General features: G+C 35.7%; 1 protein-coding gene across 4 annotated transcripts in view; it reads left to right on the forward strand.

Moving 5' to 3' along the window:
• Positions 1-24312, forward strand: part of IL1RAPL2 (interleukin 1 receptor accessory protein like 2) — a 592769-nt gene that overhangs the window by 280724 nt on the left and 287733 nt on the right. For all 4 annotated transcript variants that reach the window (XM_034649538.1, XM_034649539.1, XM_034649541.1 and 1 more), the window contains exon 5: positions 18314-18388. In XM_034649538.1, coding sequence (XP_034505429.1) covers positions 18314-18388 — 75 coding nt within the window. The remainder of the gene's footprint in view (positions 1-18313; positions 18389-24312) is intronic.

The following is a 24312-nucleotide window of genomic DNA, read 5'->3' on the forward strand; positions in this document are numbered from 1 at the left end:
GTCTAAAATCAGAGCAGTAGACAGTCACCTAATATAAGACCTATCTCCAGTGTTTTCACTGGTTTGTAACCCCAGGTAACCACCCCCACAGAAGAGAGTTTCCTGAAAAGCCTTTTGTTCTCTCACAAATGACCCGATCACTTCTTGACTAAAGACACTATTAGAGAAAGTGCATGTTTACTGTGGAAACATTCAATGGCACCAAATCAATGTGGCAAAAGGCCAGAGCACCCTTAAGCACCTAGGTTTCCATTTGTACTGGAATGTTCTGCAGGGAAGCATTAGACCAGATCAGGGGATTTTGGGGTGGAGAGGGGGATGTGCAGGCCCTCAGGTGAATTAGACCACACTTGTAAGCTGTTACATTTAAAGCATTATAGAGAAAGCTGTAGTAGGGAGTAAGAGGGAGTGGCTATCTCGTCAAAGCATTAGCCTGTCTTATAGTTTTCAAAGTCTGCTTTCTCAGAGATGCGGATTCTCCTTCTGAGCATTGGGTCCAATTTCTTGACAAAATTGCATCAGGAAATTAATTAATTAAGCTGAAGAAATGGTTATCCTATCAGAATATATGGAGCCATCTTTAAAATTTCAGTTAGAGGGAGCATTTACAAGGTTGATTACAAAAGGCAAGGTATTCTGTTTTGGGAGATGTGGATACTACTTTGAAATTTCTGAGGTTTTGTGTTTTGGTTTCTGGAGACAACAATCCTTGTTGTACTAGCCTCCCAGTTGGATTTAATGAGATAATAATTAAAAAGAGATAGTGCTTTGTAAATTCAATTGATTTTTTCTCTTTTCTTTGATTCTTCTGCATTTGATAATTGCATCTTGAAATCACCTAGCTTATATTTTCTCCTTGGAACTATGAACAATCATGATTGGCTTCATTTGAAAATCAATTTCAACATTGTAGGTCATCAACTTACAAATTAGTGTTCATCAATGTTACAAAGACAGGAAACAAGCTTTGAAACCTCCCAGAAGGCTGCCATCATGTAGGACATTAATCAAGACTTCCAAGTGTTAGGTTCCGATTTCAGTGATGAAAATGAAAAGNTCCTTGGAACTATGAACAATCATGATTGGCTTCATTTGAAAATCAATTTCAACATTGTAGGTCATCAACTTATATTAGATGAATTNCTTACAAATTAGTGTTCATCAATGTTACAAAGACAGGAAACAAGCTTTGAAACCTCCCAGAAGGCTGCCATCATGTAGGACATTAATCAAGACTTCCAAGTGTTAGGTTCCGATTTCAGTGATGAAAATGAAAAGCAAAATGACTTTACTTTCAGATATTATTCTAGTAGGATTGAGTTCATTTGAAATGCTATTACATATTTATCCTAGAGAGATTCAGGGGAAAAGATCTTGACTTTAAAGTCAGATAGACGCAGATTTGGTTAACAGTTTTGCCATTTTTGCTAGCTGGGTGACTTGATCAAGTTACCCAACCTTTCTTTTTTCTTTTTTTTTTTTTGTAAGGATTCTTTGGATTTTTATTTTTATTATTTAAATAATATTTTTATTATATTATGTTAGTCACCATACAGTACATCCCTAGTTTTTGATGTAAAGTTCCATGATTCATTACTTGTGTATAACACCCAGTGCACCATGCAATACGTGCCCTCCTTAATACCCATCACCAGCCTATCCCAACCCTTCTGAACCTGAATTTCCTCAACAATAAAACAGGAATGATAGCAGTACTCACCTTGTAGGAATGTTGTGAGGATTAAATGAGACTAGGACAGAATAGGAGTCAGGGAATTGGAGTTTAAATCCTGGTTCCGGTCCTTTGTAGCTGAGTATCATTAGGTGAGTAATTTAACTTCCCTGAACCTGTTTTCTCATCTGCAAAGTAAAAATAACACTGCAATTTATAGGTTTTTGATGACCATGCATTCGACATATTCTCATGGAAACAAATGGGTTACTCATGATAATGAAAAATTATCTGGAAATTCAAAGGTGATATTAAGGATAATGCCTTGTGATCGATACCAGCTTTATTTTCCACTTTAGACCCCGAAACTAAGTAATATTTAATATTTTATGTTAGGATGGCTCTCCACTTAGGATAATTTCTACCTGAGTTCTAAATATCACATCATGTTTAATGTCCACCAAAAGATTACTGTGAATTAGAAAATTATTCTTATCTTGAAACTTTTGATTCTAAAGCAATTGCTAATTTAACATCCATAGTCGTAGTTTTCATTGGAATGATTAGCACATCCAAACAGTTAACATTGTTTAAGTGATATTTTGTTTTTCCTTGTTATTTTGCATTACAAAATATGTTGATAGGCCATGGATGCCTAATGAATTCAGTAGTGATAAATACCATTAAGCTGAAAAGAAATGTATCAATACCAGCCCAATCTATTCAAATAATTGCCTTGAACAGACTTTGGTTGAAATACAAAGATTAAGTCTATATTTACAAAGTGATTTGACTGAAATGAGACCAGTGAAGAAAAGTTTATTTCATAAAAATAAGCACATGCAATGTATGTCATTGTTCCATATGACCACCAAGATATCATATTCCTCTTTACATTTTATTTTGTGACATTTTAGTAGGCTAAATAAGGGCCCCCTAAAGATGTCCACTTCTTGATCTGTCAGGAATATGTTAGGTTATACAGCAAAGGCAAATTAAGGTTCCAAATGTAATTATGGTAGCTAATCACCTGACTTTATTTATTTTTTTTAAAGATTTTATTTATTTATTTGACAGAGATAGAGACAGCCAGCGAGAGAGGGAACACAAGCATGGGGAGTGGGAGAGGAAGAAGCAGGCTCACAGCAGAGGAGCCTGACGTGGGGCTCGATCCCATAAGGCCGGGATCACGCCCTGAGCCGAAGGCAGACGCTTAACCGCTGTGCCACCCAGGCGCCCCTAATCACCTGACTTTAAAATAGGGCAATTATCCTGAATTATGCAGGCAAACCCAGTGTAGTCACAGGGTCATTAAAAGTGGAAGAGGGAGGCAGAAGAGGAGTGACATGAAAAGGACTCAACCTGCCATTTCTGACTTTGAAGATGGATAAAGGTCAAGCACCAAGGAACGCAGGCAGCCTTTGAAGCTGGAAAAGGAGAGGTTAAGTTCTCCCCTCAGAACTCAGAAAAGGATTCAGCCCTTCAGCCCAGGGTGTACCTTAATTTTAGTCCAGTAAGATGCACATCAAACTTCTAACCTCTCAAACTATACGATATAATAAATGTGTTGATTTAAACCACTAAGTTTGTGATAACTTGTAATGACAACAATAAAAATGAAAATAGGCATTTACCACTTTTTGTCATTTACCACAGACATTTATACATGTCTATCTCTTGTACTAGAGTAACCCTTTTGATATGACTCCATGTATTCTTCAGATTTGTACAAAAAGTACAAATTTGTACATCCTAACCCCAGGACAGACACACACACTGTTTAGTAAAGTACTTTTCTATAACAGAAGAACTATAAATGTTTGTTAACTGATTGAAAGGATGAATGACACCAACTAATCTAAGATTGGATTTTCATCACACTTTTTGACCTATAGAATTGTGTAGACACAACTGAAGGTATTCAATCAATTCGTTCCCAAACCACATTAATTAAATATCTGTCTTCTTTTGATGACGTTTATATGGAAACAGGATGTATTTTGAATTAAAAAGAAACCCTCTTAAATCAAAAAACTAGGAAGAGAGGTGCTAGTATGGAATAGTGGCTATGGTTCATACTCAAGAGTCAAGTAAAATTAGGTTAAATCCTGGCCTATTTGTATTTATCAGCAATATGATTTCAGGCAAATCATTAATCTCACTAAGCCTCAATTTTCTCATCTGTCAAATGTTGATAATATTAGGAACTACTTTATACATTGTTGTAAAGATTTAATGAGGGGAATGAATATAAAAGAGCTCGGCATGGAATGCATGCATAATCAGTTTTAGTCATGGTACAGAGACAAGAATATTGAACTGTAATTCAGACAAAAGGGGTTTTAGTCTTCTGCTTTATCACTAATTTGCAATATGATATTCAGCAAATCACTTCTATTTCTACCTTTAAGTTTTTTTCATCTGTCAAAATAGCTACATTAATTAGACAAAAAGAGCTTGTCTACCTCTAAAATTAACCATTCTTGAGTATCTTATTATATTCTTAGGCATCACTATCTGGACCAAATTTCTAGAATCCAGCAGATCAGTAATCACAGAACCAAATGAGGATGATGATGCAACTTAAAATTTGATCTATCTCATAAAGATGTGGTATGTACACACACACACACACACACACTGGAAAATTATTTAGCCATGAGAAAGAAGGAAATCCTGACATTTGTGACAACACAGATGGTACTTGAGGGCATTATGCTAAGTAAAATAAGTCAGGGAAAGACAAATATTGTATGATCTCACTTATACATAAAATCCTAAAAAGCCAAACTCACAGAAATAGTGTAGAATGGTGGTTACCAGGGGCTGGGAAGCAGGGTAAATGGGGGAGATGTTGGTATAAACTTCCATTTAGAAATGGTAATTATGTGACGTGATGTACATGTAAGTTAACATTGTGATCATAATCATATCACAATATATAAGTATGTCAAGTTAACAAGTTGTACACCTTAAATTTATACAATGTTATATGTCAAATATATCTCAATAAAGCTGGAAAGAAAATGTTAAAATTGGTCTATCTTCTATGTTTCACCACTCATTTATTTTAGGGCTAAATACTACCTAAGTTCTATGTGGAACTCAGAAGTATACTCTCTTGTATAATTTCTTGGATAGTAACCACGTGTGGAATGTGTTAAACATCTACAATATAAAGGTCTAGGCTGTACTATTTTAGAGAGAGAAGTCAAAAATCTTACTTGAGGGGGAAAAGGCAAGAATGAAGAAAAAGCATGCTCTGTGAAGGGGAAAAAAAAAAAACACTACCGTCACAATCTCTGTTTAAGTTTCCATTTGCCCCAAGGTTGTTTTCTTTTCAAGTTTGAGGGAGTTGTTTTATGTCTGGGCAGATTTGTGCTGAATAAACATTCTTCTCTCCAGAGAAGGGCCCTGTGTCAAATGGCATTGAGAAGAATTGCTCTGCCTTTATGCTCAAGCTCTCCCAAAGCTCATGCATTGCTCAAAAATCAAATATTAATGGAAGTAAATATGGAATCTAGAAGAAAGGGTAACTTCACAGCAGCCCTGACCATTCACCACCCTGAAGGTACATCCACTGAATTGCAAGAGAGGACATATGCTCTAAGCCAGATGCCCAGAGTGGTTGCTAGAGGAGCCCTAAGCTGTGCAGGGGCAATGGCCAAGTAGGTTGCCCAGAATTTCCCTGGGAACTTAGCATCTGACTGTTAAAGGATCACTTATTCATTTGAAGAACTTAAAACTTTAATTTCTATGATAAATAAGTCAAATATTTGCAATGACTTTAAATGATGTCAGGAATATTTTTAATACAACTAGCATGTTTTTTTTTTAAGAAAGCAATTTAATCCTACAAACATTACCTCCTATCTGTTTAACTCTGTGGTGCTCCATAATTTTATCTTTCAAATACACACATGAGGAACATGAGCCATCACCATCAGTAACAGTGACTTACTGAAGGAAATTATTCTTAATGAGGGGTAGGGAGGTGTGGGAGATGCATATCAAAATATCTGAAAGGTGAACCACCAATGGTTTAAAAACAAATACCCAAATGAATCTGGGAATCACTAGCTTTATTTTTTACCTGAGCCCATCAAAGCCTTTCTATTATAGCTAAAACACATAGAGAATACATATTCTCCCTGGATGTTATTAAACAAAGAATACGTGTCAGTCTGCCCACTCCTGTTTTAAATAAAGTAGAGAATATTACAGTCTTGGCAGAGAAAATATTTATAAAAAATTAACTGGCTATAGTGCTTAGTTGATGGAGGTAAGAACAGGCTGAAATTAAAACCAGACTTGACTTTCAATGGACATTAATACATTTTTTTAGTTTAAAATATGTCTGGGTTCTCTTTCTTAAGGTCATTAGGAAGTCAAGGAATCATTCATAATAATGATGGTGGGATCTCCGGGAAAATATTGTCTTCCTCAGCTTCTGCTGGAGGCCACCCTGTTTGTTGGCCAATACCAGTGCAAAGACAGGAGTTCCAGGAAGGGTCCATGGGTTCAATACGTGTCTGCTGTATAAACCCCTAATAAGGAATAAAGCCTATCATTTCACATTTAGAGACAGTCCTTCAAAAGTAATTAGCCTTAGGAGAGGAGGTAGAGATGTCTTAAGTTTATACTAAAGTTTAAATTGCAGAGACTTCTTTGTAGCAAGTTTTGATTAGGGAGACACAACTCTGGGTGTCTAAAAGCAGGCAGGAGAAGGAAATTCTTCAAAGTAGGGCATCTGTACACCAATGTTTATAGCAGCAATATCTACAATAACCAAACTATGGAAAGAGCCCACATGTCCATTGACAGATGAATGGATAAAGAAGGTGTGGTGTGTGTGTGTGTGTGTGTGTGTGTGTGTATGATGGATTATTATTCACCCATCAAAAAAAATGAAATCTTGCTATTTGAAATGACACAGATGGAACTAGAAGGTATTATGCTAAGCAAAACAAGTCAATCGGAGAAAGAAAATTATCATATGCTTTCACTGATATGTGGAATTTAAGAAATAAAACAGGATCGTGGGGAAAGGGAGGGAAAAATAAAATAAGACAAAACCAGAGAGGGGGCACCTGGGTGGCTCAGTCTGTTAAGCATCTGCCTTCAGCTCTGGTCATGATCCCAGGGTCCTGGGATTGAGCCCCATATTGGGCTCCCTGCTCAATGGGAAGCCTACTTTTCCCTCTCCCTCTGCCTGCCACTCTCCCTGCTTGTGCACGCACTTGCTCTCTCTCTCTCTCTCTCTGTCAAATAAATAAATAAAATCTTTAAAAAAAGACAAAATCAGAGAAGGAGACAAACCATAGAGACTCATAACCATAGGAAACAAACTGAAGTTTGCTAGAGGGGAAAGGGGTGAGAGGAAATGGTAACTGGTGATGGACATTAAGAAGGGCATGTGATGTAATGAGCACGGGGTGTTATATACAAATGATGAATCATTGAATTTACCTCTGAAACTAATAAGACACTATATGTTAATTGTAAATTAGTTAAATTAAATTTAATTAAATTTAAAAAAAACAAAGTAAGGCATGCAAAAAAGGAAAGCTGAGGGCACATTATATCCAACACTGGTTCTACTTGAGCTTATAGGTTTGGAGGATTAAAAATGAAATTAAATAATCATGCTTATTGTGTATTTTTCCTGAAGGGTCATCTAACTTAGGGGACTTTCACCTTAGTAATCTTAGAAATAAAATACTTATAATATATGTGACTTTAGATTCACTAAGTGGCCAATAAAAGGTGTGCCTTATAATTCAGAATTAGGAAGTCTATGTAGTTAATTCAGAAAAAGATATTTCTTTCCAAAGATTAACAGTGCTTATGTTTCCAGAGATCAGCAATTTCTGGATTCATTCTATGTTCAATTTATGAAATCTTGAAACTAGTCAACTCTTTCAACTAGGCTTAGCTAATCTCCCTTCATGAGTACAGGAAACCTTTAAAGATATTAACAATATCCCTGGCTCTGCCTAGATCTAATTTGCTTAGTTAAGGCCTCAATTTTGTTTCTCACATGTAGACCATTCCCAAGTCTTTTTTCCCAAGATCCTCAATTCCCTTAGAACACCAGGCAACCTAAGTTTCCTTTAGGACGATTGTTCTTAACCATGGGTGATTTTGCTCCCCAGGGAGTATTTACCAATGTCTGGAGACCTTTTTGATTGTCATGACTTGGGGAAGATGCTACTGCGCGTGATGAATAAAGGCCAGGGATGCTGCTAAACATCCTATAATGCACAAGACAGCTCCATGCAACAGAGAACTATCTAGCAATGAAAGTGCTGATGTTGAGAAATCCTACTTTAGGGAATTCTTTTCCTCAAGGTGTACATGCAGTCTTGGCTAGGGCTGGAACTCAAAACTTGTCTATTCACACCCAACACCACAGAAATAAAAAGAATTATACGACAATATTATGAAAAAATATATGCCAACAAATAAGACAGCCTAGAACAAATGGGTAAATTCCTAGAAACATACAATCTTCCAAAACTGAATCAGGAAGAAATAAAAAATTTGAAAAGACTGATTACTGTTAATGAAATTGAATCAGTAATCAGAAAAACTCCAAACAAACAAAAGTCCAGGACCAGATGGCTTCACAGGTGAATTCTACTAAACATTTAAAGAAGAGTTAATACCTATTCTTAAACTACTCCAAAACATAGAAGAGGAAGAAAATTTTCCAAATTCATTCTGAGGCCAGCATTACTCTGACATCAAAACCAGACAAAGGGGGCACCTGGGTGGCTCACCTGTTAAGTGTCTGCCTTCGGCTCAGGTCATGATCCCAGGGTCCTGGGATCAAGCCCCGCATCAGGCTCCCTGCTCGACGGGAAGCCTGCTTCTCCCTCTCACACTCCCCTTGCTTGTGTTCCCCTCTCTCTCTGTCTCTTTCTGTCAAATAAAAAAAAGTCTAAAAAAAACAAAGGCACTATGAAAAAAGAAAACTACAGGCCTATAACTCTGATGAAAATAGATGCAAAAATCCTTAACAAAATATTAGCAAACCAAATTAAACAATATGTTAAATGGATTATTCACCATGATGCAGTGAGATTTATTCCAGGCGTGCAAGGGTGGTTCAATATTCACAAATTGTTCAGTGTGATGCATCTCATTAACAAGAGGGAGAAAAACCATATGATCATCTCAATAGATGCAGAAAAACATTTTACAAGCTGCAACATCCATTTTTTTAAAAGATTTTATTTATTTTTTTGACAGAGATAGAGACAGCCAGCGAGAGAGGGAACACAAGCAGGGGGAGTGGGAGAGGAAGAAGCAGGCTCATAGCAGAGGAGCCTGATGTGGGGCTCAATCTTATAATGCCAGGATCACGCCCTGAGCCGAAGGCAGACACTTAATGACTGCGCCACCCAGGCGCCCCTGCAACATCCATTTATGATAAAAACTATCAACAAAATGTGTTTAGAGCTTACATACTTCAATGTGACAAAGATTATATATGAATAAACCTATAGCTAACATGATACTCAATGGTGAAAACCTGAAAGCTTTTCTTCTAAGATCAGGAACAAGAGAAGTATGTTTTCTCTTACCACTTTTATTCAACACAGTACTGGAAGTCCTAGCTGCAGTAATCAGACAAGAAAAAGAAATAAAAGTCATCCAAATTGGTAAGGAAAAAGTAAAACTGTCACTATTTGCAGATGCAACGTCCTATATATAGAAAACCCTAAAGATCCCATCAAAAAAAAAAAAACTGTTAGAACTAATAAATGAATTTGGTAAAGTTGCAAGATACAAAATAATGTACACAAATCTGTTATATTTCTATGAACTATTAACAAAATAGCAGAAAGAGAAATTAAGAAAACAATCCCATTAACAGTTGCACCAAAAAGAATTAAAAACATAGGAATAAACTTAACCAAGGATATGAAAGGTTTGTGCTCAAAATGACTTTACTTTCAGATATTATTCTAGTAGGATTGAGTTCATTTGAAATGCTATTACATATTTATCCTAGAGAGATTCAGGGGAAAAGATCTTGACTTTAAAGTCAGATAGACGTAGATTTGGTTAACAGTTCTGCCATTTTTGCTAGCTGGGTGACTTGATCAAGTTAAACATGAAAAAATAAATGGAAAGATATACCATTCTTTTGGATTGGAAGAAATAATATTGTTAAAATGCCTATAATGCCCAAAGTAATCTACAGGTTCAATGCAATCCCTATCAAAATACCAAAAGCATTTTTCACAGAACCCAAACAAATAATCCTAAAATCTGTATGGAACCACAAAAGACCCTGAATAATGAAAGCAATCTTGAGAAGGAAGAACAATGCTAGAAGTATCATAATCCAAGATTTCAAGGTATACTACAAAGCTAGAATAGTCAAAACAGCATGGTACTTGCATGAAAATAGAAATGTAGATCAATGGAACAGAATGGAGAGCCCAGAAATATACCAACACATATATGACTAATTCATCTATAACAGAGGAGGCAAGAATATACAATGGGGAAAAGAGAGTCTATTCAATAAATGGTGTTGGAAAAACTGGATGGTTACATGGAAAAGACTAAAACTGGACTACTTTCTTATACTACACACAAAAATATACTCAAATTGGATTAAAGAACTAAATGTAAGACCTGAAACCATATAAAACTCCTAAAAGAAAATATAGGCAGTAATCTCTTGGACATCAGCCCTAGCAAAATATTTATGGGTGTGTCTCTTCCGCAAGGAAAACAAAACAAACAAAAAAGCAAAAGCTTATTTCACAGCAAAAGAAATTATCAACAAAACAAAAAGGAAACCTAATGAGTGGAAGAATGTATTTGCAGATGATATATCCAATAAGAAGTTAATATACAAATTATATAAAGAACTTATATAACTCAACACCAAAACAGCAACAACAACAACAAACCAACAAACTATATGATTAAAAAATGGGCAGAGGACTTGAATAGACATTTTTCTGAAGAAGACATCCAGATGGCCAACAGACACATGAAAAGATGCTCAACATTGCTAATCATCAGGGAGATGCAAAGCGAAACCACAGTAAGGTATCACCTCACATCAATCAGAATGACTAGTATGGAAAAGACAAGAAATAACAAATATTGGTGAAGGTATAGAGCAAAGGTAACCCTTGTACACAGTTTTAGTGAGAATGTAAATTGGTGAAACCACTGGAAAAAATATGCAGTTTTATCAAAAATTTAAAATTAAAAATACCATATGGTCCAATAATTCCACTACTGGGTATTTACCCAATGAAAACCAAAACACAAATTTGAAAAGATATATGCATCCCTATTCTTATTACAACATTATTTATAATAGTAAAGATATGCATGCAACCCAAGTATCTATTGATAGATGAATGGATAAAGATGTGGTAGGTAGATATATACAATGGAATATTAGACAGGCGTAAAAAGAATGAGATCTTGCCATTTGTGACAACATGGCTGAAACTAGAAGGTATTATACTAAGTGAAATAAGTCAAAGATACCATAAGATTTCACTCATATATGGAATCTAAAAAACCAAGACAAACCGACTCTTAAATATAGAGAACAAACTGGTGATTGCCAGAGGGGTGTGGGGTGGGGGATGGATGAAATAGATAAAGGAGATAAAAAAAAAAAAAGACCAAAAACTTGCGCATTCAGCCTCTCTTTCCTGGAATTTTGAATCTTGATCAAGTGACACAAGGACAAAGAACAAGACACAACAATGCAGAACAATTAAAAAGAAACACAAAACTAGTAGGAGTAAATTCAATTTGTTGATGGGATCAAGAAGAGATTGTTGTGTAGTCCTTTTTGTCTGTACATCAAGACTTGGCCTAGTTGCTTTTCTGTCTCTGAACTTAGTTCCTCAGACATCCTGTCCATCCTTGAGGTATCCTTCTGATAAATTCCCTTTTTGCTTAAATTTGCAGAAATTTGTTTCTGTTCTTTGTAACCTAGGAATACTATGGAAAGCACCTGTTTTTATTTTTTTAACTGGTAAAGGATTTTTATTTTATTTTTATTTTTATTTCATTTTTTTATAATTTATTATATGCTAGTTACCATACAAGCACCTGTCTTTAGAGAAAGAATATCATAGGAATGTTAATTTTGAGATTGTGTTTATTTGTTCCAAAGTGTCATACACATCTTAATTTCTGGGTTATATGAGGTTTGTTACTTGTCTTCCAGGAGCTTAAAAATCTAGTTAGGGAGACTAGACATACCCATGTAAAGTGAGGTTTAATTTGTAGTCAAAGTAGTGTATGCTATGAACCAAATGAGTGGTTCAATGAAATAGTAAATGGTTTAGGATTTCATTTTCAGTCAAACCAGAGCAAGCAAAGGTTAGCTTGGGCTTTTTTTCAGGGAGGTTTTCTGGAGAATGCAGGGCAGGCTTTTAGAGGTTAGATAGGACATAGGATGGCAAAAAACAAGGTAAAGTTCTTAGAGAAGCATTGTGGGCATGGTGAAATCAGACAAAACTCACTTCAGAGCTCTGTTTTACTAGTCCAGAGCTGCTTGACTTTGGGAAAGTTATTTGTAAAATGTAATATAAAATGCCTTAGAACAATGCTTAGCACACAGTAGATGCCAAATTAATGATAACTATGGTAACTGTTATTTGTTTTCAAGCTTAGGGAAAGTGTTTAAGCCAAGATGCGGAGTTAGAAATTAATGCAATGTGTTCAGGGACAAATGAGGAAAGTAATTTGACCCTCACATTGATGAAGTAGAAGAGTGGGTAAAAAGACAAGAAGGTTTTTTAAAGGCTATATTGTGGCTTTCTTTATAGTCCTAGCTGACAGTTTCAGATTTTATCCTCTTGTATATATAGAAAACTTTGGTAGATTTTCAGTGGTTAAATGTTGTGATGAAAATAGTGATTTTGGGAATGTGATGTCAGTGTTGGTGTGTTGAATGGATTTGGAGGGATGCATTTCATTAACCTTAACATATACATTCCGTAATGGCTTCATTCATAGAAACTAATGAGTTACTTTATGATCCTAGTGTGCTTATACATTTAGTGTCCTTTGCATATAGCTGTCCTACTTCGTTCTCTGGCAAGTCTAATTAAACAAATGAACAACAAAAGAGGACAATGAAACTTATAATAACAGTATGTAATACTTAGGCAATATAGTCAAATAAACTGATTTATTCAATCAAACAACTTATTCTACTGATTTTTATACTATATTCATGGAAATTGACCAATCATTTCAGTCAAACCAATTGATTTGTACAGGTAGACACAACCTTTACCTATAATAGAAAAAAAAAGAGCTAATTCTCCTCAGAAAAGTTAGTGTCAAACACATAAAACTTGGCTTTAAGAAGACGCAGTCAGAAACAGTAATAGTTTCACTAGCATATTAAGACTACTGTCATGGTATACTCAGTAGAGCAATTATATTTAAGGATAATTAAACATAAGCAGCTACAGAGGGAAATGCATGGGAGGAATTATGGACTGAAACATTAGTACCAAACTGCATTGCTTGCTCTCCTTCTTTCAATCAAAACATGAAGCTTGAGAAGCAAATTCAAAGACTAGCACAGACCTGAAATTAGTCCCTGTAGAGGTCCAGGATAAGTTTTCTAATAAAATTGTAAATCTTCACTCTGTTGTTCAGGGGCCCTGGTATTGACAGTTCTCCCCCTTCGTTTCTCAAATAGTAACTGAATTTCAGATGAGATTTTTAAAGAGAAGAAAGAAATGAACTTGTTTTCCCATGGCAGCATGTTCTGTAGCTAATCTACAAATGCTGTAATTATGCTGGGTGCTGATAGATTTGTCTCTGGGCTGGTGGTCAGGATCCAGATGAACTGCTGCAGTTGCTGTTTTACCATCACAAATGTCCTGCACTTCTTGGCAATTCCCAGGCCTAGACATGATATTGGAATTTAATGAGGCTCCACACCCATATATCCCACTGGGATGTGTTAGGGTAAGTGTAAATTTATCCCCTTTCATTCATGGGTTTAGGGCGAAAAAATGTGTGTGTGTGGAATGTCCTACAGGAATCATGTCTCTGTTGGCTGTTTGCCACAAAACTTCTTCCACTGGCCTGGGAACCTTAGGTTAGTGTGTAGTCAAAGAGGCTAAAACCATTGATTCAGTATTGAGCATTTGTACCTGTCTTCTGCCTACAACTTTGACGTCTTCTTTGCAGTTCTGCAAATGGGGGCTTTTGGTCACAAGGGGGCACCAAATGAGACAATGTCAGCTTCATTTAGCTTCATCTCTAAATTGGCCAGAATTGTAGCTCTCTTCCTTACTTCCAGGGTCATTGGGTAGATCACACGAGCTAATGTATCTGAAAACACTTTGAAAATTATGAACTGCCTATAAATATAAGGCACGTAAAATGACTTTCTATTAATAAATGTCATGTCAGTAATTGACACAATTATAATGAAATCAGGGTAAATGTATCCATAGTCCATGGCAGGGGGTAAAGATGAGGGACAACAATGATTCAATAATTCATATCCTGATAAGAATTGGACAAGATATTCATCTTTGAGTATGAAATATATTTTTTAAGATTTTATTTATTTATTTGACAGAGATTACAAGCAGGGGAACCACCTGAAAGAGATGTGTAAGGCAAATTGAGAATAATTCTACAAAGAAATCAAAATTATTTTTTATAAATAAAATGTAGGTGGCTGGATTTTATTTAATTTTAATTTTATTCATGTTTTGAATACACAATATATACATGTTGTTCAAAATGTAGAAAAAGTGTATAGTGAAAATTAAATTTTCCTCTGCCTGACCGTAGTGCCCTTACCATTCTTCAGCCATCCAGTTCCTTTCTTCAGAGGATATCACTGTTATAAATTTTACATGTATCTATTCAGAAATAGTCCATACTTAAACATTTTTATATGTGCATACACATGGGCACATACACACACACGTGTGGTTTTCTTTTTACACAAAGGATAGTATGCTGTGCACACTGTTGAACAGTGTATCTTGGAAATGTTTGTATAACAGATGTACAGATTTACCTAATTATTTTAAATGGCTGCATTATAATATATCATTATATGAAAGCACCATATTACTTAACTACTGTCCTACTGATGGATATTTTGGTTGTTTCCAATATTTTGCTATTACAAACAGTAGTGAAAAACAACAAAATCAAACACCTGTTATGACTGGATTTTAAATTCGCGAATATTTAAATTTTGTTTAAAGTATATCCTTTATGTTTCAAATAGTATTTTAATATCAGATTATTAAAGGTATCAGAAATATTTAGGAAATGAAAACTATAGATACTTTATGTTTGTCCACATTATACCCTAATCAGCTCATAACAACAAGTGCACTCCTAAATCCCCATCATCTATTTCACCCATCCCCAAACCCACCTCCCTTCTGGTAGCCATCAGTTTGTTCTCTATAGTTAAGAGTCTGTTTCTTAATTTGCCTCCTTCTCTCATTCTCTTTTTTCCCTCTTTGTTCATTTTTTTGTTTCTTAAATTCCACATGAGTGAAATCGTATTTTATTTGGCTTTCTCTGACTGACTTATTTTGCATAGCATAATACTCTTTAGCTCCATCCATGTCATTGCAAATGGCAAGATTTCAATCTTTTTCATGGCTGAGCAATATTTCACTCTGTGTGTGTGAGTGTGTGTATGTGTGTGTGTGTGTCCATTCATCAGTTGATGGACACTCAGGCAGTTTCTGTAGTTCGGCTATTATAGGTAATACTGGGGTAAACATTAAGGTATATGTATCCCTTTGAATTAGTATTTTTGTATGCTTTGTTTAAATACATAGCAGTGCAATTGCTGGATCATAGGATAGGTCTTTTGTTTTTTAAGTTTATTTCTTTCTTTAAGAATCTCTACTCCCAACATGGGGCTCAAACCCATGACCCCAAAATCAAAAGTCACATGCTCCTCTGACTGAGCCAGCCAGGTGCTCCAAGTTGTCCTATTTTTAACTTTTTGAGGAACCTCTGTACTGTTTTCCAGAGTGGCTGCACCAGTTTGTATTCCCATACTGTGCAAGAGGGTTCCCCTTTCACCACATCCTCACTAGCACCTGTTGTTTCTTGTATTGTTGATTTTAGCCATTCTGACATTTGTGAGGTTATATCTCATTATAGTTCTGATTTGTATTTCCCTGATATTGAGTATCTTGAGCATCTTTTCATGTGTCTGTTGGCCATATGGATGTCTGCTTTGGAAAACTGTCTAATCATGTATTCTGCCCATTTTTAATTGGATTGTTTTTTGGGTGTTGAGATTTTAAGTTCTTTATGTATTTTGGAGACAAACCCTTTATCAGATATGTAATTTGCAAATATCTTCTCCCATTCTGAAAGTTGCCTTGTAGTTTTATTCATTATTTCCTTTGCTGTACAGAGGCTTTCTATTTTGATGAAATCCCAATAGTTTATTTTTGCTTTTGTTTCCCTTGCCTCAGGAGACATACTTAGTAAGAAGTTACTATGGCCGATATCACAAAGGTCACTGCCTGTATTCTCCTCTAGGATTTTGATGGTTTCCTATCTCACACTAAGGTCTTTCAACCATTTTGAATTTTTGTGTACAGGTTAAGAAATTGGTCCAGTTTTCATTCTTTTGTATGTTGCTATCCAGTTTTCCCAACACCATGTGTTGAAGAGACTGTTTCCCATTGAATATTCTTTCCTGCTTTATTGAAGATTAATTGACCAAATAGATGTGGGTTTATTTCTGGGTTTTCTATTCTGTTCTATTGATCTCTGTGTCTATTATTGTGCCAAGTTAGAAAAAAATATATTTGATTCAATAAGGACAAGATGTGTTGTAGTCCATCAACAAAAAGTAGTTGGAAAAATAAGAGCAATTCACTAAAATTTTCCCATTTCAAGCAGTTAGGATATCAGAAAGATAAAGCTGATGTAACGCAAAGCTCTTTTCTAAGTGAATTTCTAAGTGTGTTTGTTATCAACAACTATTTTGGGCATATCACCAAATTTATATATTTTCCTAATCTTACCTGTCATCTGATCAACTTTTATTTCTTCTTCTCTTCTAAATAACCTTATAAATATGAGATGAACTTCTCTCATGTCAGCATGGAATTCCTATGCCAGTCAATTAATGATGGTTTAATGATGATCTCTTATATGCCCAGCTCTATTCTATGTCTCCTGTGAAATACAAAGACATATAAATCATATCCCTTTAATAGGTAAGAGTCTAGTTGGACAGTTGAAGCAAGACATAAATATGGGAAGAGTTAAAAGGAATTCAGCTCATAAATAATAGCTTGGTACAAGGTTTGTCATAAACCATTTTGTATCTGTGTGCCAAGTGCTCTCATTTCTTTCTTCCAGGTGCCTCTTAAAATTGCCTTTTTAAAAATTTCCCCACACTCCACCACTAATGACTCTTCATCCTCTCCCACCCCCGCCCTGCACTACTGTGTTATTACTGCATCCTCTTAGCTGTTTTTGTTCTCCTCCAACCCATCCTATATAGGAAGCCAATCATCTTTAGATAGCACGTCCCATGAGTCTTTTTTTGCTATTGTTCCAAGAATCTACAATGGTCTTGTAGTCGACTACATCATGTCCAAATTCTTCTGCATATTTGTAGGAACCTCCAGAATTGAGTTCCATCCTGTCTATTTTCATTTCTAATTACTCTACATCATGAACAACTTACTCTTTACCCTATCCCACCCAGCTCCTTCTCACCAGATCATTTTCCTCTAGTCACATTATCCTCTAAGTTCTACCTCTCTTTCTTGGTTTGTGTTGTTAAACTTTCCTTCATTTCTTCTTCCTTATTGTCTACCTTTCCAAATCTTTTCCATTCCTTAAGGTCTATGTGGACACCCATTTCCTTCATAAAACCTTCCCCAACTCTGCCAGCTAATATTGGCCTCTCCTTTCTTCCTTCCTTTACCACATATGGTCTTACGGCTCAAGTGCTACAATTTTTCACTAGATGGTGGTCTTTGTTCTATTATCTCTTTATTTTGATGTGATAATTTTGGTTCATAGTCCTAGATTGTAAATGGAGGGTAAATATAAAGACTTTACTTCCTTCTCCCTTAACACTTAGCATAGGACTTGGTGGACAAAAGATGCTCAATCAATATTTTTAATCATTATCCTAATGAAGGTACCAGTGTTTTATTTTATGTTGTTTCAGAGGCTGAGTGGGGAATGGGGCATGACTCAGAGGTATAGAAGGTTCAATCCACCAGAAATGTCTATTATGTTTGTATTTAGCACCACAAAGTACATATGGAGATTTAATGTTTATCTGATTATACTTTTAAAATCTATATTTCTTTATACTTACAAGCTTATAAAAATCTTTCAAAATAGTCCATTTGTTTGATCTTGTTTGAAAGTGTAGCTGTTGAAATGGCCTATTTACAGTGAATCAATGGTGCTCTAAATGTGCTGGGAAATGGATATTGTATGGATAGAGTAACAGCTCAAGTAAGAACACTGCCTAATAAATGTTTATACACCATCAAGTCTACAAACATTAAATATCATTCATGATAGAATCTTTCTTATCCTACAATTTGTCTCAATTTTTCCATTACCTTCTTTCATTTTCTCTTCTAGCTTTACTCACAGACAAGCCTCCCAAGCCATTGTTCCCCATGGAGAATCAGCCAAGTGTTATAGATGTCCAGCTGGGTAAGTCCCCTTCTGGGAATAATAGATCCTAAACTTGCTCTCTGTTAATAGATGGGGAAGATTGCATGAACCAGGAAAGGTTTATTGCCACTGTTATTACATGCAAATCAATTTGTGTCTGCTCATTTATAACCCTGGAGTTCAGTGCAATAGCAGTTTAAGGAAATGAGTTTGTATTGCATCAAGGAATTATAATACTAATTGGTTACACTAGGTATTAAGTGTGCTATAGGACAGAGCTTTTTAACTCTGTGATTGATAGATTCATAGATGTCATGCATTGGTGATTGGTACAAAAGACTTTTCATGCTTGTCAGCCAAAAATTTTCATTTAGAGAACATTAACTCCTGGAGAACAGCACTTTTTAAAGTAAAAGAGCCCCACAATACAATCCTTAAAATGATTTGATAGTATTATTTCCAATGGCACAATCCAGGGCTATTTAAAACTTGTTTTTAGGTTGAGATCCTGAATATTTATGAATCATACAGTATTGGCAAAAGTAACAAGATGATTTATTGGTGTTCATATTTTTTTACAGACTCAAATAAGGACGTAAGGTGTTGAGCCTTCCTTTTGAGTCCCCTAACAGTAATCCTTGTATTTCAAGAACTGTGAGGTTGAGATTCAGAAGTCTGTATCTCTTTCACACCATGGCCTTTACTCTAAGCCATATACTTTAACATTTGTGAGATTTTATCCACCTTGGGTTTCATTCTATTCTTCAATTCTCAGAATTTCATCAATTCTAAACAAGAGAAGTGAGCAAATATGCTGGAAATGGTTTGGTTTATTTTGGGTATATGATTTATTGAAACCTGTGACCATAGTGGTACCTACCAATCATATAGCCAGGGAAGATGAATTGGCTCCAATATTTCACCCACTTTGGAGGATGATTTACTCAACTTTTGATCTTTCCAATACAATTTGGACTGTTAGAGGCTTATTTCTATCTTGAGTATAGATGAGAGAAAATTATATTCCTAAGAACTTGTTCATTTTTCCATAAGGAAATATAGCACATTGTAGTTAATGATGTAGTCTACCAGTATAAGTACCAAAGTTAAGTATTTTAAAATAAATGAACAAACAAAAAAAGAAAAGAAACATGTTAATAATGGATTGTGGAAATAGTGAATATTTTGTAGCTAATGTTGAAGTATTAGGCTATGGTTCTCCCCCCACCACTTGTATTATTTTGCAGAGTCATTTTGTTATAGCCAAATCTAGATGTGCTGACACATACCCTCAGTAATTTTTGCTTACATTTTCCCATCAATACTGGGATGAAAATACCTCATTTTACTCTGTGGTTCACCAGGGGTTACATGAACCATAAGATGATCTTATATCATTAGTTTTCATGCAGATTCAAGTGGATAAATTATTTTTATAAGAAAACTTATATATTAAGGAGTAGAAAGCAACATTTACACAACTATCTCAAATTTTGTGTTTGTGGCCCATGAGTGGGATACTTCTTCATTCACCTCTGCTATTAGTCAAGCTTTAACAAAAATGTTAGAGAAGTACTGTTCTAAAGCAAGGAGAGAGACCATTGTAGGGAGTACATTTCACTCAGATCCACTGGGTACAGAATCTGTATGTGTTATTTAGGACATCTCTAAGATGTGTGCTTGGTATACATGTGTATTTCAACATAGGCATATATGCCAAAATAGCCCACCACCGATACCACCCTGTAAAATTACTAAAGTAATTTGCTTCCAATTTACATTAGGTGCAAGGCTGAACTTCTCAATTTTTAGTTTGTGGCACAGTTTAGAGACAACTTTATTGACAGAAAGATGAAGACCTGCCCGTTTTCCATCCCAGAAATGCTATTTCTCTAAAATGCTAAAGCAACCATGTAATTCAGAGAAAAGAAAACAAAATCCATTAAACCAGATCTTTGGCATTAGGAAGAACACACACCTGGTTAATTTTAGGTGATTATAACTTCTCTACATATTTATTTACCATCATTTATTCACACCTGGGAGTCATTTTGTAACTTAGTCTTATGCCTCAATAGTAAGGGTGATGTTCGGAGCACAGTAAATGTCAGAGAGCTCCTCAGTGTCAGTGGGAGTTCTGCAGTCAGAATGTTTAGAAACTGCTAGTGCAAAAAAGAGAGAAAAATAATTGGGGTGATTGCATGTCCCTGTCTATATCTGCAAAATTTACGTAATTCAGTAAGATCATGAAAACTTCTGGAAATTATTTTCCTTTATTTTTTTAAAGTTCATCAAGCAAATTCAGCTTTAGACATCCTCAAATTAGAACAAAAAGTAGAACTACCAAAGAATAGAAAAATCCAATTCGAATTGCTAAGCACATTACCACCTTCAAATTTCCCAAATCTCAGTACCTAAAATTTGAGACAACATTCTATTAGATTAAAGTTGGCCACAGATTTTTTGCTACTCTTAGCATTTAAACATAGTTTATCATCTGGTTCCCCTTGAATCCAAAATGGCCTTAGGGGCATGATTGATCAATAGAATATGGTAGAAGTGATATTCTGGGATTTTGGAGGCTGCGTCAAAAGAAATCTTGCAGCTTCTCTTCAGGTCTCTTGGTCTTCTCTGAATCTACCGTGCTATGAGAAGCTCAAGCCACATGAAGAGCTGCTAGAGGATGGGGCACCATTTGAAGAAAAAGAGGGCAATGAGCACCAAGGCTGGTCAGTGAAGAAGCCATGCTGGAAGTGGACCCTATAGCCCCAGCTGCCCTGGCTTATGCCATGTAGTTTAGGGACAAACAATTAAGGTAAACCATTCTCATATTTCTAAACCAAAAAATTATGTGAAAAATAAAATTGTTGTCATCAGCCACTAAGTTAGGTATTTTGTTAAATAACAATAGATATCTAAAACAAACATTATTTTCTCTAAAACATTGTAAATTCCATTTTCCCCATGGACAAGAACCCCATGCAGGCATTTTATGGAAAATGAGAAATATTGTGGGAAATACTTGAGTACTAGCTCCAGGATAGTTTTAGAAAACATGGTCTGGAATAATTATTTATGTGTTTGTTTGACAGTTACACTAAGTTATCAGTTCTGCATATCTGTAAAGGGCAACCAGTAAATGAAATTTTTCAGTAGAAATGAATATTTTTTGTGCATGGTTGGCGTCAGTGCAGATATTCTGTTGTGTCTCTAGAGGAAAATAAACATCTTGACTTTCTCTTTTCTATAGTGTAATCCATTAGTCATCCACAATGTTACAGAAATTTACATACTTTTTGCTGACAGTGATGACAGTTTGGTTGTTGTTAAATTGTGTTCACGTTGTAATGCTGAAAGAAGATTAATCTTAACCAAATACCCATACATTTTGAGATGATAAACACATTCTTAGCAAAGTAATATGAAAATTATAGCTCTCACAAAGCAAGCTTATTTTGCTAAAGCTGCCTGTAGTAGTGTATGAAATATAAAACAAAAGCAATGTACAAAACACCCAAAAAATCCAACTTGGTCCTATTATCTTCCATTTATTTTTTTACTGTGAAGGTAAATTTAGTTTGAATTTTATAAATAAACGTTTGCTATACAAACACTCTTTTTTTGGCAGTTGAAAATAAATATAATTTCAATTTTTCTAAGAAAAAATAACATTTTATTTCAGTATATTAATTCATATTACACATTTGTATGTTTTTATACTAATATTTTTTATTATATTATGTTACTCACCATACAGTACATCCCTGGTTTTTGATGTAAAGTTCGATGATTCATTAGTTGCATATAACACCCAGTGCACCATGCAATACGTGCCCTCCTTACTACGCATCACCGGCCTATCCCATTACCCCACCCCCCTCCCCTTTGTAGCCCTCAGTTTGTTTCTCAGAGTCCATAGTCTCTGATGCTTCATTCCCCCTTCTGATTACCCCCTCTTTCTTTATCCATTTCTTCTCCTACCGATCTTCCTACTACTTATGTTCCATAAATGAGTGAAACCATATGATAATTGTCTTTCTCTGCTTGACTTATATCACGTAGCATTATCTCCTCCAGTGCCATCCATGTTGCAGCAAATGTTGAGAAATCATTATTTTTGATAGCTCAGTAATATTCCATTGTATCTATGGACCACATCTTCTTAATCCAGTCATCTGTTGAAGGGCATCTCAGTTCCTTCCACGATTTAGCTATTGTGGACAGTGCTGCTATGAACATTGGGGTGCCTATGGCCCTTCCCTTCACTACGTCTGTATCTTTGGGGTAAATACCCAGCAGTGCAATGGCTGGGTCATAGGGTAGCTCAATTTTTAACTTTTTAAGGGACCTCCACACTGTTTTCTAGAGTGGCTGTAGCAACTTGCATTCCCACCAACAATGTAGGAGGGATCCCCTTTCTCCACATCCCCTCCAACAATTGTTGTTTCTTGCCTTGTCAATTTTTGCCATTCTAACTGGCATAAGGTGGTACCATAGTGTGGTTTTGATTTGAATTTCCGTGATGGCTAATGATTTTGAACATTTTTTCGTGTGTCTGTTAGCCATTTATATGTCTTCATTGGAAAAGTGTCTATTCATTTCTTCTGTCCATTTCATGATTTGTTTATTTGTATCTGGTATATTAGTTTGAGAAGTTCTTTGTACATCTTGGATACCAGTCTTTTATCTGTAGTGTCATTTGCAAATATCTTCTCCCATTCTGTAGGCTGCCTCTTAGTTTTTTTGACTGTTTCATTGGCTGGCAGAAGCTTTTTATCTTGATGAAGTCACACAAGTTCATTTTTTCTTTTGTTTCTCTTCCCTTTGGAGATGTGTCATGAAAAAGTTTGCTGTGGCCGATGTCGTAGAGGTTGCTGCCTATGCCCTCCTCTAGGATTTTGATGGATTCCTGTCACACATCAAGGTCTTTCATCCATTTGGAGTTTATGGTGTATGGTGTGAGAGAGTGGTCAACGTTCATTCTTTTGCATGTAGCTGTCCAATTTTACCAGCACCATTTCTTGAAGAGACTGTCTTTTTTCCACTGGATGTTTTTTTCCTGCTTTGTCAAAGATTAGTTGCTCAAAGAGCCGAGGGTCCATTTCTGGGACCTCTATTCTGTTCCATTGGTCTATATGTCTGTTTTTGTGCCAGTACCATGCTGTCTTGCTGATCCCAGGTTTGTAGTACAGCTTGAAATCTGGCGTTGTGATGCCCCCAGCTTTGTTTTTCCATTTTCAGCAATTCCTTGGTGATTCGTGGCCTTTTCTGGTTCCCCACAATTTTAAGGGATGTTTGTTCCAATTCTTTGAAAAATGTCATTGGTATTTTGATCGGGATGGCATTGAAAGTGTAGATTGCTCTGGGTAGCATAGACATTTTAACTATGTTTATTCTTCTGATCCATTACCATGGAATATTTTTTCATCTTTATGTGTCTTCCTCAATGTCTTTCAAGAGTGATTTATAGTTTCTAGAATATAAATCCCTTACGTCTCTGGTTAAGTTAATTCCAAGGTAACATATGATTTTTGGTGCTATTGTAATGGAATGGATTCCCTAATTTCTCTTTCTTCAGTCTCATTGTTGTGTATAGAAATGCAACTGATTTCTTTTTTTTTATTTTTAATGATTTTTTTATTATATTATGTTAATCACCATACAGTACATCACCGGATTCCGATGTAAAGTTCGATGCTTCATTAGTTGCGTATAACACCCAGTGCACGATGCAATACGTGCCCTCCTTACTACCCATCACCAGTCTATCCCATTCCCCACCCCCTCCCCTCTGAAGTCTTCAGTTNCCCCACCCCCTCCCCTCTGAAGTCTTCAGTTTGTTTCTCATAATCCACAGTCTCTCATGTTTCATTCCCCCTTCTGATTACCCGCCTTTATCCCTTTCTTCCCCTACCGATCATCCTAGTTCTTATGTTCCATAAATGAGAGAAATCATATGATAA

Source organism: Ailuropoda melanoleuca, chromosome X, assembly GCF_002007445.2.
Source record: "Ailuropoda melanoleuca isolate Jingjing chromosome X, ASM200744v2, whole genome shotgun sequence".
Classification (NCBI taxonomy): Eukaryota; Metazoa; Chordata; class Mammalia; order Carnivora; family Ursidae; genus Ailuropoda; species Ailuropoda melanoleuca.